Here is a 16,616-nt window from a genome sequence, read left to right on the forward strand (position 1 = left end):
GTTAAAGAAATGCACTTAATTCAAGTCTAATTCCAATATTGTCATATTTTTCACTTTAGGCGAGTCGGAGCTGCGCTTTGGATTATTAAATGGAACCATACAATTAAGTCCTGCCATTACTGGAAAATTAACAGATATTACCTGGAAGTTTTCAGAAGACAATATTGCTGAGTTTGACAGTTCTGGTACAACAATTTATGGAAGGTTCAAAACCAGAACCTTATTGAACGAGGAAAATGGAAGCATTACGATTGAGAAGCTCAGCCTACAGGACAGTGGAACGTACACAGTAGAGGTGGTCCAAGATGGCAGAATTAAATCCATTGAGTATCAAGTGAAAGTCTTCAGTGAGTAGCCATTATTTCAGAATTAAGATTACAATTTATCCAATGCAATATCTACAGAAGTCAGTCTTTCTAAATGTCCAACATATTCTCTGCATGTCAGATGTTCTTAGTGGTATTATTTAACAGAAGCCTGGGAAATCGTCAGTTGTCACAGTACGTTGCACATCCACTCCTCCATGTGCAGTTGCTGCTTACATCTTTTCCAGCACCCATTTCTTCGCTGGGACCTTACATTTGTCTCGTTTCCACTAACTAGGACTAGCTAGCACCTTCTCACCTCTTCCTGAACAGGCTGCTCTGTGAACTGAAGTTCCTTACTGAAAACAACTGGCTCTGTGCTTACTAAGCCATCTGCTTAGGTTCCCCCTTTCCCTTCCCTTCTCTCGGGCCAAATCCTGGTCAGTCTGCTTTACCTCAATCCCCCTTTCTCTCCGTTTCTGACTAAGACTCCAGACTCCAACTCACCTCGTCTACAGCCTCTGGATATATTTGTTGTTTTGCCTTCTCTCCTTTTATCAATCCTTCTTTTCACTGTTGTCACAAGACCACCCTAGTCACTGTTCCCCACTCTGTCTAATCATAGTAATGTTAAAGGTAAGTGTATGGTGTCTGTTATGACCTTTGAAGTGATTCCTTTTCCTATGTAGGTTTGACTTTTCAATCATAGAACCAAATGGTAATGAAATAGAGGGATAGCATTATTATATTTTACAGCACCAGATCAAATTCATATTTACATGTTCATATTTAATTTCTCTCTCAAAGAGTGACCCCACTTGTTTTCCTACAATTTTAGGTTCGGTAACACAACCAGCGGTAACCTGCACTGCGAACAGCTCTGCTGCAGTTCTGCGCTGTGCTGGGGACACAAGCCCCAGTACTGAGTACAGATGGGAAGTGTCTGGAGCTTCTCCGCAGGTCCTTGCAGGGAAAGAGCTGCAGATCAGCAGAGAGGAGAGCGAGGGCCGGGTGTACAGGTGTATCTCCAGCAACCCTGTGAGCGAGAGAAGCAGCGAGGACTTTTCTGCTGAGCACTGCTTTAAACCCGGTATTGTAACTAGGGGTTTCACACTCAATGAATGACCAGTACAACAGTAAAGTTATGTGTTTAGGTTCATAGCATATTGTTATTTGTTATTTGTTATTTGTTATAATATGTCTTCTGTCAATTCTTTAGATTTTAGCCTAAGACCCTGTCCCTGTGATTAATCTATTCATCAGCTATGTGGCTGGTTTTCAGTTTAGTTTTTCTTTATCATAGTTTTTTTATCTTTACTGTTACAGATGTGTTTTTAATATAACTTCAGCATATTGTGATGAATACCATTCTAGTTCATGGTTGATAGATTAATCTTATGTGTTAACTGTCATAAAATTTCTGGTCCTGATACATGGGGTTTATAATGGCAAATTGATTGACTGGTCATTTTCTATCCCATGATTTAGAATTAAAATGTATAAGTATGTGTTTTATATGATCTAGGGACTTTTGAGGTATAAGGGAAGCTTAATTTGATTTTATTGAGAAAAAAATATGTACCTTTACTTTCTATGAATTTTAATGCATTTCTGTCTTTTTTTAGGTGATGCTGGAAATGGAAATCTGATTTCTATTGTAATTGGAATTCTTTCTGTGATCCTCATTTTAATACTTTTGGGTATTTTATTTTGGAAATTTTACTCCAAGAGACATCAAACAGGTGGGCTACTCTTTTTATGAGAAAGCACAAATTAATTTCGTTCTTCCACATGTTTAGAATCCAGCAGCACGGTAGTCTGCATTGCTGCCTCACAGATATGGGGCCCTGGGTTCAACTGCAGACCTGGGGGGCTGTCTGTGTGGAGTCTGCATGTTCTCTCCATGTTCGCGGGGGTTAATTGGCTTCTGAGAAAATTGGCCCGGGTGTTTTTGCATGTTTGTGTCTGGGTGTCTTTCTTGCGATGCCCTGGCATCCTGTCAAGAATGTGTTCTGCCTTGTGCTTACCAGGATAGGCCCCTGGTAAAAGTAAAAGGTTAAAGTGAAATAAAGGGGAATTTAAATTTAAAGGGAATTTAAAGGGGAATTTTGTCCATTGTGTGTGAATGTCTAAATTGAAATAGTTTTGCTTTTTTCAGGAAACTGTATTTTCTCTTATATGTAGACAATACATTTTGTATATTTCAATTTTAATTTTTTTAATTCTGATATTTGGTTGTTTTTTTCAGGTCGGAGAGACCAGAGTATTGAGTCTCAAAGTCTGATGAGACACAACACAGACAAAAGGCTGGACAATCAGGAGATGCACAAGAAGCAGGAAAGTCCAAACCTGCAGGTGGACAGTAAGAAGATGGACAACAAGCAGGAAATACTGAAGCCGCTGGTGGACAGTCAAGAAGCAGGACAGTCCAAAGCCGCAGGTGGACAGTATGAAGATTTACAAAAAGCAGGACAGTCCGAAGCCCCAGGTGGATGGTCAGAAGACAGACAAGAAGCAGGAAAGACTGAAGTCGCAGGTGGACAGTCAGGAGATGGAGAAGAAGCAGGAGAGTCCAAATCCTCAGGTGGACAGTCAGGAGATGGACAAGAAGCAGGAAAGTCTGAGGCTGTAGGTGGAGAGTCAAGAGATGGAGAAGAAGCAGGAGAGTCCAAATCCTCAGGTGGACAGTCAGGAGATGGACAAGAAGCAGGAAAGTCTGAGGCCGCAGGTGGAGAGTCAGGAGATGGAGAAGAAGCAGGAGAGTCCAAATCTTCAGGTGGACAGTCAGGAGACAGACAAGAAGCAGGAAAGACTGAAGTCGCAGGTGGACAGTCAGGAGACAGACAAGAAGTAGGAAAGTCTGAGGCCGCAGGTGGACAGTCAGGAGACAGACAAGAAGCAGGAAAGTCTGAGGCCACAGGTGGAGAGTCAGGAGATGGAGAAGAAGCAGGAGAGTCCAAATTCTCAGGTGGACAGTCAGGAGATGGACAAGAAGCAGGACAGACTGAAGTCGCAGGTGGACAGTCAGGAGACAGACAAGAAGTAGGAAAGTCTGAGGCCGCAGGTGGACAGTCAGGAGACAGACAAGAAGCAGGAAAGTCTGAGGCCGCAGGTGGTGAGTCAGGAGATGGAGAAGAAGCAGGAGAGTCCAAATCCTCAGGTGGACAGTCAGGAGATGGACAAGAAGCAGGAAAGACTGAAGTCGCAGGTGGACAGTCAGGAGACAGACAAGAAGTAGGAAAGTCTGAGGCCGCAGGTGGACAGTCAGGAGACAGACAAGAAGCAGGAAAGTCTGAGGCCACAGGTGGAGAGTCCGGAGATGGAGAAGAAGCAGGAGAGTCCAAATCTTCAGGTGGACAGTCAGGAGACAGACAAGAAGCAGGAAAGTCTGAGGCCACAGGTGGAGAGTCCGGAGATGGAGAAGAAGCAGGAGAGTCCAAATCTTCAGGTGGACAGTCAGGAGACAGACAAGAAGCAGGAAAGTCTGAGGGCGCAGGTGGACAGTCAGGAGATGGACAAGAAGCAGGAAAGACTGAAGTCGCAGGTGGACAGTCAGGAGACAGACAAGAAGTAGGAAAGTCTGAGGCCGCAGGTGGACAGTCAGGAGACAGACAAGAAGCAGGAAAGTCTGAGGCCGCAGGTGGAGAGTCAGGAGATGGAGAAGAAGCAGGAGAGTCCAAATTCTCAGGTGGACAGTCAGGAGATGGACAAGAAGCAGGAAAGACTGAAGTCGCAGGTGGACAGTCAGGAGACAGACAAGAAGTAGGAAAGTCTGAGGCCGCAGGTGGACAGTCAGGAGACAGACAAGAAGCAGGAAAGTCTGAGGCCGCAGGTGGAGAGTCAGGAGATGGAGAAGAAGCAGGAGAGTCCAAATCTTCAGGTGGACAGTCAGGAGACAGACAAGAAGCAGGAAAGTCTGAGGCCACAGGTGGAGAGTCAGGAGATGGAGAAGAAGCAGGAGAGTCCAAATCTTCAGGTGGACAGTCAGGAGACAGACAAGAAGCAGGAAAGTCTGAGGGCGCAGGTGGACAGTCAGGAGATGGAGAAAAAACAGGAGAGTCCAAATCCTCAGGTGGACAGTCAGGAGATAGACAAGAAGAAGGAAAGACTGAAGTCGCAGGTGGACAGTCAGGAGATGGAGATGAAGCAGGAGAGTCCAAATCCTCAGGTGGACAGTCAGGAGACCAACGAGAAGCAGGACAGTCTGAAGCCGCAGGTGGACAGTCAGGAGACGGACAAAAAGCAGGAGAGTCCTAAGCCGGAGGTGGACAGTCAGGAGACAGACAACAAGCAGGAAAGTCTGAGGCCGCAGGTGGACAGTCAGGAAATGGAGAAGAAGCAGGACAGAGTGAAGCCGCAGGTGGACAATCAGGAAACAGACAAGAGGCAGGACAGTCCGAAGCCACATGTGGACAGTCAGGACATGGACAACAAGCTGGAACTTACGACTCCGCGAGTGGACAGTCAGGAGACCAACGAGAAGCAGGACAGTCTGAAGCTGCAGGTGGTCAGTCAAGAGACAACAAGAAGCAGGAAAGACTGAAGTCGCAGGTGGACAGTCAGGACACGGACAAGAAGGAGGACATCCAGAAGCCGCAGGTGGACAATCGGGAGACGGACAAGAAGCAGGAAAGCAATTAGCATTGCTGCCTTGCAATCCTGAGTCCCTTTTCATCCCTGGGATGACACCTGTGTGGTTCTTACGTTCTCCCTGTGGTTTTGTGTGTTTCCGTCCTCTAGGTGCTCTGGTTTCTTTGCACAGCCCACAGACATTCTGGTAGGTTACTGGTTTCTGAGAAAAAATGGTCCTCCAAACTTCTCCCAGGCTGCACCCCTGGAATTGCTAACTGCTGCACACTGTGCTGCCCATCATGAAAACCATTCTCATTTAATTTTTTTCCTAATGGTTAAGACACACATTACCTGCAGATCCTTTGATTGATGTGTTTTGTACTTCCATATCACTAGACTACATCCTATGTCATCACTAACTATGTCTATAAAGCTGATCAACACATTTGTCTTCTCCCAAATTGACTACTATATTGCTCTACTCGCTGGGGTTTCTAAATCCACATTGAACAAACTCCAGTATGTCCAAATTTCGGCAGCCAGAATCCTGACTAGGTCTAGTGCAAGTGATCACAATACCCCTATCCTGGAATCCTTGCACTGGCTTCCTGTCAAGTTTCGTATCAACTTCAAAATCCTCATGCTCACCTATAAGGCTCTGCATGGCTTGGCACCTCAGTACCTGTCTGAGTTACTATCACCCTACTCCCCAGTTCGCAACCTCTGCTCTTCTAATTCTGCCCTCCTGTCTGTCCCCCAAGCCCCTCTACACTCTGTGGGTGACAGGGCCTTCTCCTGTTGCACCCCCAAGCTCTGGAACTCTCTCCCCAAGGATATCAAAGAGTCACCTTCTCTAAACTCCTTCAAATCCAGACTCAAAACCCTCTTCTTTAGAAGAGCCTTTACTGAACTGGTTCTGTTCTTTACCCCTCTGCTCCTACTGTATTTAGCACCACCATCTACTGTCTCCTCTAACTGTGTATACTCATTGTGCATCTTGTGTATTTTTTATTGTTGTTGTCATTCTGTAAAGCACTTTGAGAATCCACCATTAAAGGTGCTATATAAAATAAAGTTTTTTATTATTATTCCTGGGTGATTTTCTGGGTTGCTCTTGGCAGCATGGCTGGTCTTGGTTAGAGTCACTGTGGTCTTGAATATTTTTCATTTCCAGACTCTGTCTAACCATGAAAGGATTGAATACAAACTGTTTAGAAATGGTTTAATAACCCTATCCAGAATGCAAAATTCAACTGCTCTTGTGTTCCCACTTACCCAAACTTCCAAAAATGCACATTTCAGTCAGAACTGCCAAAATACAGTCCTTTTTTACTCATCACCCATTTATTTAACCAGTTAATCTTAATCACCCCCTGAATTGTGTTAAATAGACTAGGGGTTACTTAATTCACATACACCAATTCTTAATTATTTTTCTTCTTCATGTAGGGTCTGAAAAAAATTCAATTTACTTTCTATTAAATAATGCTCTTGCTTATTTAAGAAAACATTTGTGTAAATTAAGCAAAGGTATCATGGTAGGCAATTATAATTTACATAATTATATTGAGGATATACAAACTCTTTCTCAGCACTGTACACAATTTAAAAATTACTCTGACATAAGGAGAAAAGGTGAGCAAGAAAATGCCCGTTGCCACAAGAGCTTCTGTATGGAAAGGGGGTATGCCGAGTTTTAGTGAGGAAAGCCTGTTTGCAGTTCCCAGCTTTGTTGCCCTATTCTAAATGTTTGACATAATAAAGCATGTAAACATCAACTGGTCCAAAATGATCCAAAGGAGGCCAAATAGTTAACTCAGATTAAACAGTCACGATTACATCAATAAACCAGACATTCATCCATTTTCTAACGCTTCTTCGAATTCAGGGTTACAGTGAGATTTGCAGCCTATCCCAGCAAGCAACGGGCTCAAGGCAGGATACACCCAGGACAGGACGCCAATCCACCCCAGGGCAGACACACAGAAAAACACAGACGCACTCAGTCATACCAGGGCCAATTTTTCCCAGAAGCTAATAACCTACCAGAATGCTTTGGACTGTGGGAGGAAACCCACACAAACGCACACAGGTAGCACATCAGGTGTGAGCCCAAGGCTCCAACACTCCACGACACCGTGCCACCATGGTGGCTTACTTACTGACTATCTGGAGTAAGTCTGTTTAGGGCAGGGGTGCTCAACCAGTCGATCGATCAATGTTGATCGAAAAAAAACAGTCGATGTTTGGCAAAAAAAAAAAATATTTTATTTGACTATTTTTTTTGATAGCCTAAAAATTCATTCAGATCTATGCATGTAATGTCATACATTTGACTGCCCATGTGTGTGTTTAACCCCCGTTGAATGTGCTGTAAAAGTCTCTTCCCTGAGTGTTGGCTGACACCGAAAAAAAAAGCTACAGGAGCTCTGTAAATAGTGTTGAATCTCACATTCGCCTCAGTGCATAGTGGAGCGAAACAGACTGGCCGTGACAAATTCGCCAGCAGCTTGATAAGTCGACAGTTACGAGAGAAAATGATGAAGCAAAGAGACCCAAATCTTACGGTTACCACAAGGAATGGGAAGATGATTATTTTTTTGTACTTTCGCATTTTTAATGACTTTTTCTTCAGACCAGAATATTTTGTAGGTTTAATTCAAATCTACAATGCTAGCGTCTACGTGAAAAAGGGAAATACAGAACAACATTTTAAAACTGCACACAAAACATATGTTTTGGACTTTCAACACTAAAAGTGAGTTACGGAAAAGAAAAGTGGAAAAATTAAAATCTCAACTAGCAGCAGTCGGTTTTCACGAGGCCTGGTGCGTTGACAATAACCCCCCCTCAACATCAGCAAAACCAAAGAGCTGGTCACTGATTTTAGAGACCACACCCCTCTTCACATCAATGGGGAGGCTGTAGAGATGGTAAGCAGTTTCCAGTTCCGGGGTACCTTCATTACTAACGATTTAACGTGGTCCTAGCATGGAACTGGAGCTACAGTACAAAGAAGGCTTACTTCCTCAGACAGTGGACAAATGTTGGTCTGTCTTCAAATATTCTTACTACTGAAGGATTGTATTTTATGTTTTGTATAACATACTGTAGCTGTAACCAGAGAACCGTTAACCTGTAGCCTACACAAAATTGCTTATATCTCACAGGATTCAATAAAACCAGGTTTTTGTGACTTTTGATAAAAATAAAATCCAGGCCGCTGGCAGGAACAAATCATCTGATCAACAAGCTATGTATCATGTAATGAAAACAAAGGAGCAGACTGTAGATCTCGTCTCTTGTGCGCTGCTGCTGTGCCCTGATTTCAGTACTGCAATAAAGGCCTGAAGATCAATTCACCTCTGTAGCCTGGACTCTGTTTCTCTTTCCCAGTCTCCTGAAGAGGACTGATCTCACCTGTCTGCCTTCACTGTTCTCTACAGGTGCACTATTGAGAGTGGCTCACGTGTGGGATTACAGTGTGCTTTGGCAGCAGCTCGTTGTCTGAGGGGGTGATCAGGTCAGCCCAGGCCATCACTGGAGTACAGCTCCCCTCTACTGTGGACATGCTTACAACACACTGTCTCAGGAAGCTGGACGTATCGCTAAAGATACCAGTCATTCTGGGTTTTCTCTCCCCTTCCCTCTGGTAAGCATTATAGGAGCAGAAAGGCACAAACCTCCAGATTCAGAGACAGCTTCTTCCTGCAAGCTGTCATGATAATGAATTCTACCTCTACCAGCGACTCACGCTGATGTTTTTTTTTGCATTTTTCTGAGATAGAGTCAATGTTTAAGAGTGAGAGCTGTCTTTTGCTCTATTTTGAGCTTTGAACACGTTCATTATAATAATAAATATCATTACATAATAATGATCAAATTGTTATTAAAAATAAAGAAAGGAACACAGGTCTCACGATACAAAACCCAATGTTAAACTTAAACCAGAAAACACAATATTTCATAGAACATTTATGCATACATCATCACTTTTACGTGTTAGTAACTCAAACAATTTTTATATTGAGATGTCCCTGGTATCCTGCCAAGAACAGTTAGTTTTGCAGGCTTCTACAGAAAACAGGATATATGACAATAAATCGTTCGATAAGACATATCTGTAGCACAGTGAGTTGCATTGACCAGAGGCTACTACTAATTACATAACAGACATAACAGATAGCATCCTGGCAGCAAATGTTTGCTTTTTAATTCTTCATCATACTAACACATTTATTACTGCATTTACTACAGCATATCTCATGCTCCGCTGTCCATCTGGCAATAGACAAGGTGTTTGGAGGACTCGTGATGAGTGTTACCAGACTAGTAGCAGTTACAGTATGTTAAAGCAGCTGATATAAAGGAGAAAGATCAATAATGACTTGAGTTTCACTTTCAGTGTAACATCACTGATAGCAAAGTGGACGAGGAGTGTGTGTGGTTTGCTCTGTAGCTCTAACTCTAACTCTGAACGAAAGAATACTTCAGTTACAACGATGCTGAGTCCTGTATAAGCACTCACTAATCCAGTGTTAATTAGCTATAAGTAGTTATAACTATTTTAACTCATTATAACTAATTATTTGGACTTTATTGTTTCGAATACCATGTTTAAAGGGTACGGTGGCATTTTTAATGACTTTTTCTTCAGACCAGAATATTTTGTGGGTTTAAGGGCTGCAAATAGTTCAAGAAATGAAAACACCTTTAGAACCACAAACAATTCATTTTTCCAACTCTTGATGAGTACGTGTTTCTTCTGTAGTGGTTGCCCTGCTCAGAAAACTCTTGCTGACCCCGAGGCTCTGTGGTGGGATGAGCTCTATGGGCTGTGACCTGTGCATGATGGAACAAGGGGTTCAGGCTGACCTCTATCCCAAGACCCTAACCTAAGGCCAGAGCGGTCTACTTGTATCAGATCTGCAGATGATTAATAGTGGTAACCAGTGGGACCTTCACAGTGTTCATGTGTTGAAAAGAATATATAACAGCTATTTCCTGTACAGCTCCTTACACCCCACACATACTAAAAATCCTCTCCCCTTTTCCACAGTTCATCAGGCTCCGAAACACTTTGCAGTGACAACGTGGACTTCCATAACCAAGCCCTCAAAATGCACTCTTTTTTCATCAACAGAGTTAACCCAAACCCATGTTATCGACAGGGCCCTCTCCAGAGCCAAAAACAGCCCTCAGATCTACCACCCTAAAACCCTTTCTGTCCCCAGGACCATTGATGACAACTTTCCCATCCTACTGTATGATCCTCCATTGGTACTCTTTTTTCTGACCACCCCATCATCTCATATCACCAGCCACCTAATCTGCATAACCTTGTTCACAGCTCCCTTGACCGCCCTCAGCAACCATCCACACCAGGCACTTTCCCCTGCAACACCACTCGCTGCATCACCTGCAAATATATATCTACTACCACAGTAGTTTAGGTGGGTACTGTATCTGCATCAGCATGCGTAGTCTGCAAAGGAACAAGTAATAGGTTTCCATGCTGAATAGAGAAGACAGAAAACACAACGTTTCAGCTGTGAAGCCCTCTTCAGGTGTGAGAAAGACAGGGCAGACAGCAAAGATTAAACCGCACAGGAGAACACAAGCTGGGAGAGGGGAGGAGGGAGGAGGGGCAGAGAAGCAGGGAGGCCACTCAGGACGTGCAAAGTGCAGAAGGGTGAAGAAGGGTGTGAAGTCAAAACGAAACTAAATTGGTCATTAAGAGAAGTGGGATGGTGTGAACCTAGTTTCAGGATGAGTTTCGTTTCTGTTTTTTTCTGCTATGTGAGTTGAGAAATCCTTCTTTGAGAACAGAGACCAGTGTGATCATGGCCGTCTGAGGTGAAATGAGAAACTATGGGCTTGGAGAAATCTTTAATCTTCACAGCCCTAACATGTTCTCTGAATCGGTCTGCTAGTCTCCTTCCGGTTTCCCCAGTGTAGATAGCTGGGCATACCACGCTCATCAAGGCCCCTCTGGACAATTCCTGATCACTCAGATGACATGCTGTACCTCCAGCGACCTTATTTACTGCATCTCTTGCATCCCAGCCATCTACACTGGGGAAACAGGAAGGTATTTCATGTATTTAGAGCTAAGGAATAATTTATAATTAATACAATAATTATGTAAAATATTACAAAAACAGAACTACATGCCATGCTGCCTTTTCCTCTTAAAATAGCTCTTTTGAAACTGCAAAATATGCTTTCACTTTCAATTTAACTATGCTTTACCACATTGTTCAGAATACAATTTACAGTAATCTTGAATAACATTAGGAAAATGTATTACACTCCCTAAGATTTGATTTGGGGTGCGTACTAACAATTAGAGGGAAAAAAATACATTAACAGAAATAAAATGCCACCTAGAACACCTTTTAATTTTCTTTACCTGTCAAACCAGACATTTCATTGGAGCATTCACTACAGTTATTACGGTAAGAAGTAAAATCAGGATTCCGAAGTCCGTTATTATCTGTGAAGAGCTGAGGGAACCAGAGACGAAAACATGGAGAAACCCTGTTTTCTTATTGCATTGTTTGTTCTGCACATGAACCTCACTACTGGTAAGTTTGATATGATGTTTTATTTTACATTATGTGATGTTTAAACTAGAATTGTACCAAGTCAGATTCACATTAAGACACCATTTAAATGAAGAGACATACAGCATTACCTACTTGTGCTGAAGAAATTGAAGTAGGTTTTCCCAACTATCATAATCAACAAAACTAAAGTTGCCAAATCAACAAGTGAGACAATATGTTGAGACACTTTCAATACTTCTAGAAAAGTGTGAAAATAATTCCATATATCTTGAAATCGCTTCTATCTTGAGTTCCCTAAGAATCACAGTATCTATCACATCTTCGTGTCTATGAATCCAGTCCCAAGTAATTGACCTTCTGACCATTAATACAGAAGGTCTGAGGGGTGTTGGATTTTTCCTAAAACATTCCTGTGTTTTCAAGACATTTGAGTTCAAAGAGAACTCATTACACCATTTATTAAAATCATTTTGAATGGGCCCATTATTTTCTTGGTATTTTAATAACCTAACCAGGGCTGTGTCATCAACAAACTTATTGAGATGTCTATGTGTTTGCCTTGCTCAGGGGTGCTGTTCAATGGCAGACCCTGCGCTCTGACCCCAAGCTTCTCTCCCTGTCTGTGTCTCCATGGAGAAAAGCTGGGGTATGTGAAAAGATTAATTCCTAATGCAAGAAATTGTATAGGGCTAATAAAGAAACATTATTATTATTATTATGATTCAGTGGAAGTATAGTAAATGTCAGACCTATGTTAAGATGTCTAGGACCTATTCTGTGAAGTTATGGTGTCACATTTAAATTCTTTGAGAGTTTCTGTGTAAACTGCGAGTTTCTGTGAGATGGTGGTTGTTAGTCTGGCAGTTTTTGGAATGAGAATAGTAGATTTTTTCCACAGAAAGGGGATGATTTGTAAAACAAGGACATCTGAAAACACAAGTTAAAAATGTCATATAACTAATCTACATAGATAGATAAGACTTTATTAATCCCGTAGGGTATTGTAGGAAATCTTCCCACACTCATTGTCTGGACCTGCGCTTTGTCTCTCATTAATTATCCTCAACTGTCTACGCTGCTTATCAGCTCTCGGTAGTAGTAGGTTTAAATTCAAAGTGGTTATAAACAGATTCAAATTAATTCCATCTATTGAAATACAGCTAGAAATCTGAATTAAACCAGAACAAATTGCACATACAGTACCTCCATGTTTCCTTAAATATGTTAGTGAGTTAATGCAGGTTGAGACTCCCACCACTCACACTCATTGCACTCATAAATGGATACATTATATTACAGGCCTGGACATAAACGCACCACATAAGTATTATATAAGGGATTATATTATTACTGTATTTTTTAATTGTATGTTTTAGATGTACATGTAATTTTTGCATTTTTCTATGCTTCAACTTTATGTCCTCTGTGGTTCTCGAAGTTCTATGAAAACCGCGGACCACTTAATCCAAGTCACAGATGCAGTGGACCACCTATGCCTACGTCCACTTCTTACTCTGTAAAAATAGTAATAATCGCAAGTAATAAGTGAGACTCAATCAGGATTTATAAAAGGAAGGAACATTCATAATATATGTTTAGTGTTGGACTTGTTAGATCATCAAAACTTCATATCGGATGACGGTTTAACAAGTCTTCGATTTTTACAAGGCTTTTGACAGACTGGAATATCCGTTTATTGGTCAAACCTTACAAAATGTTGGTTTTGGCTCTAAATATATCATAATAATTCAATTACTATAGAATAACATTGACAGTTCGGTTTCTCTTAGTAATGGAATGTCACCATGATTCCACATCGGGGAGTTAGACAAGGTTGTCCCATTTCTCCGTTATTATTTATATTGGCTGCAGAAACATTAGCAATCCTAATCAAAAACAGTAACATCAAGCCGTTGAATGCCATGGGCACTCCTATTATTATTAGCCAAATGGCAGACGATAAAACAATATTTCTAAAAGATAAAGATCAGTTATTTTTGGCAATTGAAACTATTAAGACATTTTCAAATGCTTCAGGATTATCTTTAAACTTTAAAAAATGTGAAATAATGATGATTTATGATAACCAACTTGTATAAATTCAAACACTACTGTTAGGAATCCCTGGTGAGAAGATACACGGATCCTGTGCAGACGCAGGCACGGGTGATAGATGAGGCAGGCGAACAAACCAGAACGAGAGGCAAGGTCGTAGTCAAAAGGCGAAAGGCAAGTCGTAATCCAGGAAGTTCTCCGGTAGCAGACAGTCCGAGTCGAGAGGCGAGGTGCAAAGTCGAAAAGGCAGAAGGGGAATCCAAAAACCAGAATAAACGAGGTACGGGGAAAACCGCCAGGTAGAGCTCTCAAGGAGTAGACTCAATACCGAGCAGTGGGAAGCAGGTGAAGATGGTTTAAATAGCAGTGCGCACCGCAATGAGTGTGCGCAGGTGGTTTAACTCGTGCGGCGGCGTTTGTTAATAATCACCCGCTGCTGGGTCTGATTAGCTCGCTTACGCTTTGGTCTTGAGTGCCTGGTGGTCGTGACAGTACCCCCCCCTTCACGGGCGGCTCCCGACGCCCGAGACGGCCGATCGGGATAGTCCCTGTGGAAGTCTCCGATTAGCGCAGGGTCCAAAATATCCCTCTCCGGAACCCAGGATCTTTCTTCAGGGCCATAACCCTCCCAGTCAACCAGATACTGAAGGGTACCGCGGTTCCATCTAGAGTCGAGGATCTTGTGGACTGTATATGCCTGGTGCCCCCGAATGCGACGCGGGGGTGGCGGGCGACGTTGGGGAGCCGCCAGAGGTGAACGGTAGAAGGGTTTCAGGAGGGAGACGTGGAAAGACGGGTGGATTTTAAGGGTGGGGGGAAGTGCAAGACGGAAGGTAACTGGGGTGATCCGGGAGAGTATCCTGAAGGGGCCGATATACCTAGGCCCGAGCTTCTTGGAAGGCAGGTGTAGAGGTAGGTTCCTTGTTGAAAGCCAAACAAACTGGCCTCTGCGAAAACGGGGGGCTGGTCTGCGGTGTCGGTTTGCGAATTTGGCCTGGCGCTGGGATGACTTGGTGAGAGCTGTCCTCGCCATTCTCCAGGTCCTGCGCAGCTTGGAAATATATTGACGCACCGACGGCACCGCCGTGTCCGGAGGGTTGGCAGGAATGAGAGTGGGTTGATAACCTAGTGAGCAGAGGAAGGGAGAGAGACCTGTGGAGGAGGAGGAGGTAAGAGAATTATGGGCATATTCTGCCCAGGGAAGTAGCGATGACCAGTCATCCTGCGAGTTGGAGGTGAAGGCTCTCAAAAAGGTAAGGAGGCTTTGGTTGGTCCGTTCCACCTGACCATTGGCCTCAGGATGATAACCCGAAGTCAGAGATACATGGGTCCCTAAAGTTTGGCAGAACGCTTTCCAAAAGGCCGAGACAAATTGAGGTCCCCTGTCTGAGACCACATCGTTGGGCAACCCATGTATCCGAACGACCTGTTGCACAAACAGTGATGCCATTTCCTGGGCTGTGGGCAATGCTGGGAGGGGGACGAAAAGGGCTGCCTTGGAAAAACGATCAGATATCACCAAGATTACCGTATGACCTTGACTGCTAGGAAGGTCCGTAATGAAGTCCACAGCTATGTGGGACCAAGGGCGGTGTGGGATCGGAAGAGGGTGAAGGAGACCGGTCTTCTTGGCACGCGGAGTCTTGATCCTGGCACAGACCGGGCAAGCTCGGACGTACTCTGCAACATCTGATCGCATGGAAGGCCACCAGAAATCTCTGGTGAGTAGGTCCAGAGTGCGTCTGCACCCGGGATGGCCTGCAAACCGAGAGTCATGCCCCCATTGCAGGACAGCAGAACGCAAGTTGTCCGGTACAAAAAGCTTATCCGGGGGGCAGCACACAGGAACTATAGCTCCCTTGAGGGCACGTCTGATCTGATCTTCAATAGAGCAGTGGATCGCCCCGAGGATTCTGTTAGGTGAAATGATTGGTTCCGGTGTGTAGTCCAGATCCTGGGGATCATGGAGCCGAGAGAGAGCATCAGCCCTCCCATTCTTCGAGCCAGGCGTATAGGTGATCACAAAATTAAATCGAGAAAAGAAAAGAGACCAACGGGCCTGACGGGAATTGAGGCGTTTGGCCGACTGAATGTAGGCCAGGTTCTTATGGTCCGTGATAATGACAAAGGGGTGATGAGCCCCCTCCAACCAGTGTCTCCATTCCTCCAGGGCCAGCTTGATAGCCAAGAGTTCACGATTACCAACATCATAGTTAACCTCAGCAGGGGAGAGTTTCCTCAAAAAGAAGGCACAGGGATGTGGAATCTGCTTATCCCCGTGGCGCTGGGAGAGGACCGCCCCAACCCCATAGGCTGAGGCGTCCACCTCCACTATGAATGGCTGAGAGGGATCCGGGTGTCTTAGAAGAGGTGCCGAACTGAAGAGTTGTTTTAAGCGTAAAAATGCCTGGTTAGCCTCCGGGTTCCATTTACCCAAGCCTGGTCGATTGCGGGTTAGAGCGATGATAGGCGCCACGACGGAGCTAAAGTTCCGGATGAAACGTCTATAAAAGTTGGCAAAACCTAGAAAACGTTGAATTTGCTTTAAGTTACGAGGGGCTGGCCAGTCATTGATGGCCGCCACCTTAGCAGAGTCCATTTCTACACCAACTGAGGAAATGATGTAACCCAGAAAGTGAATTTTAGAGGCATGGAAAACACACTTCTCAAGCTTGGCATAGAGTTTGTTGTTAATGAGTCTAGTCAGGACCTCCTGGACGTGGTGGACATGATCCCTAGGGTTGGCAGAAAAGATGAGGATATCATCCAGGTAAACCAAAACAAAATTCCCAATAATGTCCCTAAAGATGTCATTCATGAATGACTGGAAGACAGCCGGGGCATTAACAAGACCAAAAGGCATCACCTGATATTCATAATGTCCATGGGTGGTCATAAAGGCCGTCTTCCACTCGTCCCCTTCCCGTATCCTGATTAGGTTGTAAGCCCCCCGTAGATCTAATTTCGAGAAGATGGAGGCTCCCCGTACGGATTCCAAAGCGGCTGGAATTAAAGGCAGGGGGTAACGATCTTTAACCGTAATGGAGTTCAGTCCTCTGTAATCAATACACGGCCGCAAGGAGCCGTCCTTCTTCCCAATAAAGAAAAAGCCCGC

At 43.8% G+C, this 16,616-nt stretch overlaps 1 protein-coding gene across 18 annotated transcripts in view; it reads left to right on the plus strand.

The window, feature by feature from the left end:
* LOC107079508 (uncharacterized protein DDB_G0290301-like) overlaps window positions 1–16,616 on the plus strand; it is a 38,464-nt gene that overhangs the window by 1,216 nt on the left and 20,632 nt on the right. For 12 of the 18 annotated variants that reach the window (XM_069179176.1, XM_069179182.1, XM_069179183.1 and 9 more), the window contains exon 1: window positions 11,358–11,464. The exons of 1 other annotated variant lie outside the window; for it this stretch is intronic. In XM_069179176.1, the coding sequence (XP_069035277.1) occupies window positions 11,407–11,464 (58 nt within the window). In that variant the 5' untranslated portion in view covers window positions 11,358–11,406. Of the gene's footprint in view, window positions 1–59; window positions 348–1,143; window positions 1,396–1,930; window positions 2,048–2,553; window positions 6,880–11,357; window positions 11,465–16,616 lie in introns of those variants that run through there. 5 more of the 18 variants (XM_069179175.1, XM_069179174.1, XM_069179173.1 and 2 more) reach the window with 5 other exon arrangements.

Source organism: Lepisosteus oculatus, chromosome 15, assembly GCF_040954835.1.
Source record: "Lepisosteus oculatus isolate fLepOcu1 chromosome 15, fLepOcu1.hap2, whole genome shotgun sequence".
Classification (NCBI taxonomy): Eukaryota; Metazoa; Chordata; class Actinopteri; order Semionotiformes; family Lepisosteidae; genus Lepisosteus; species Lepisosteus oculatus.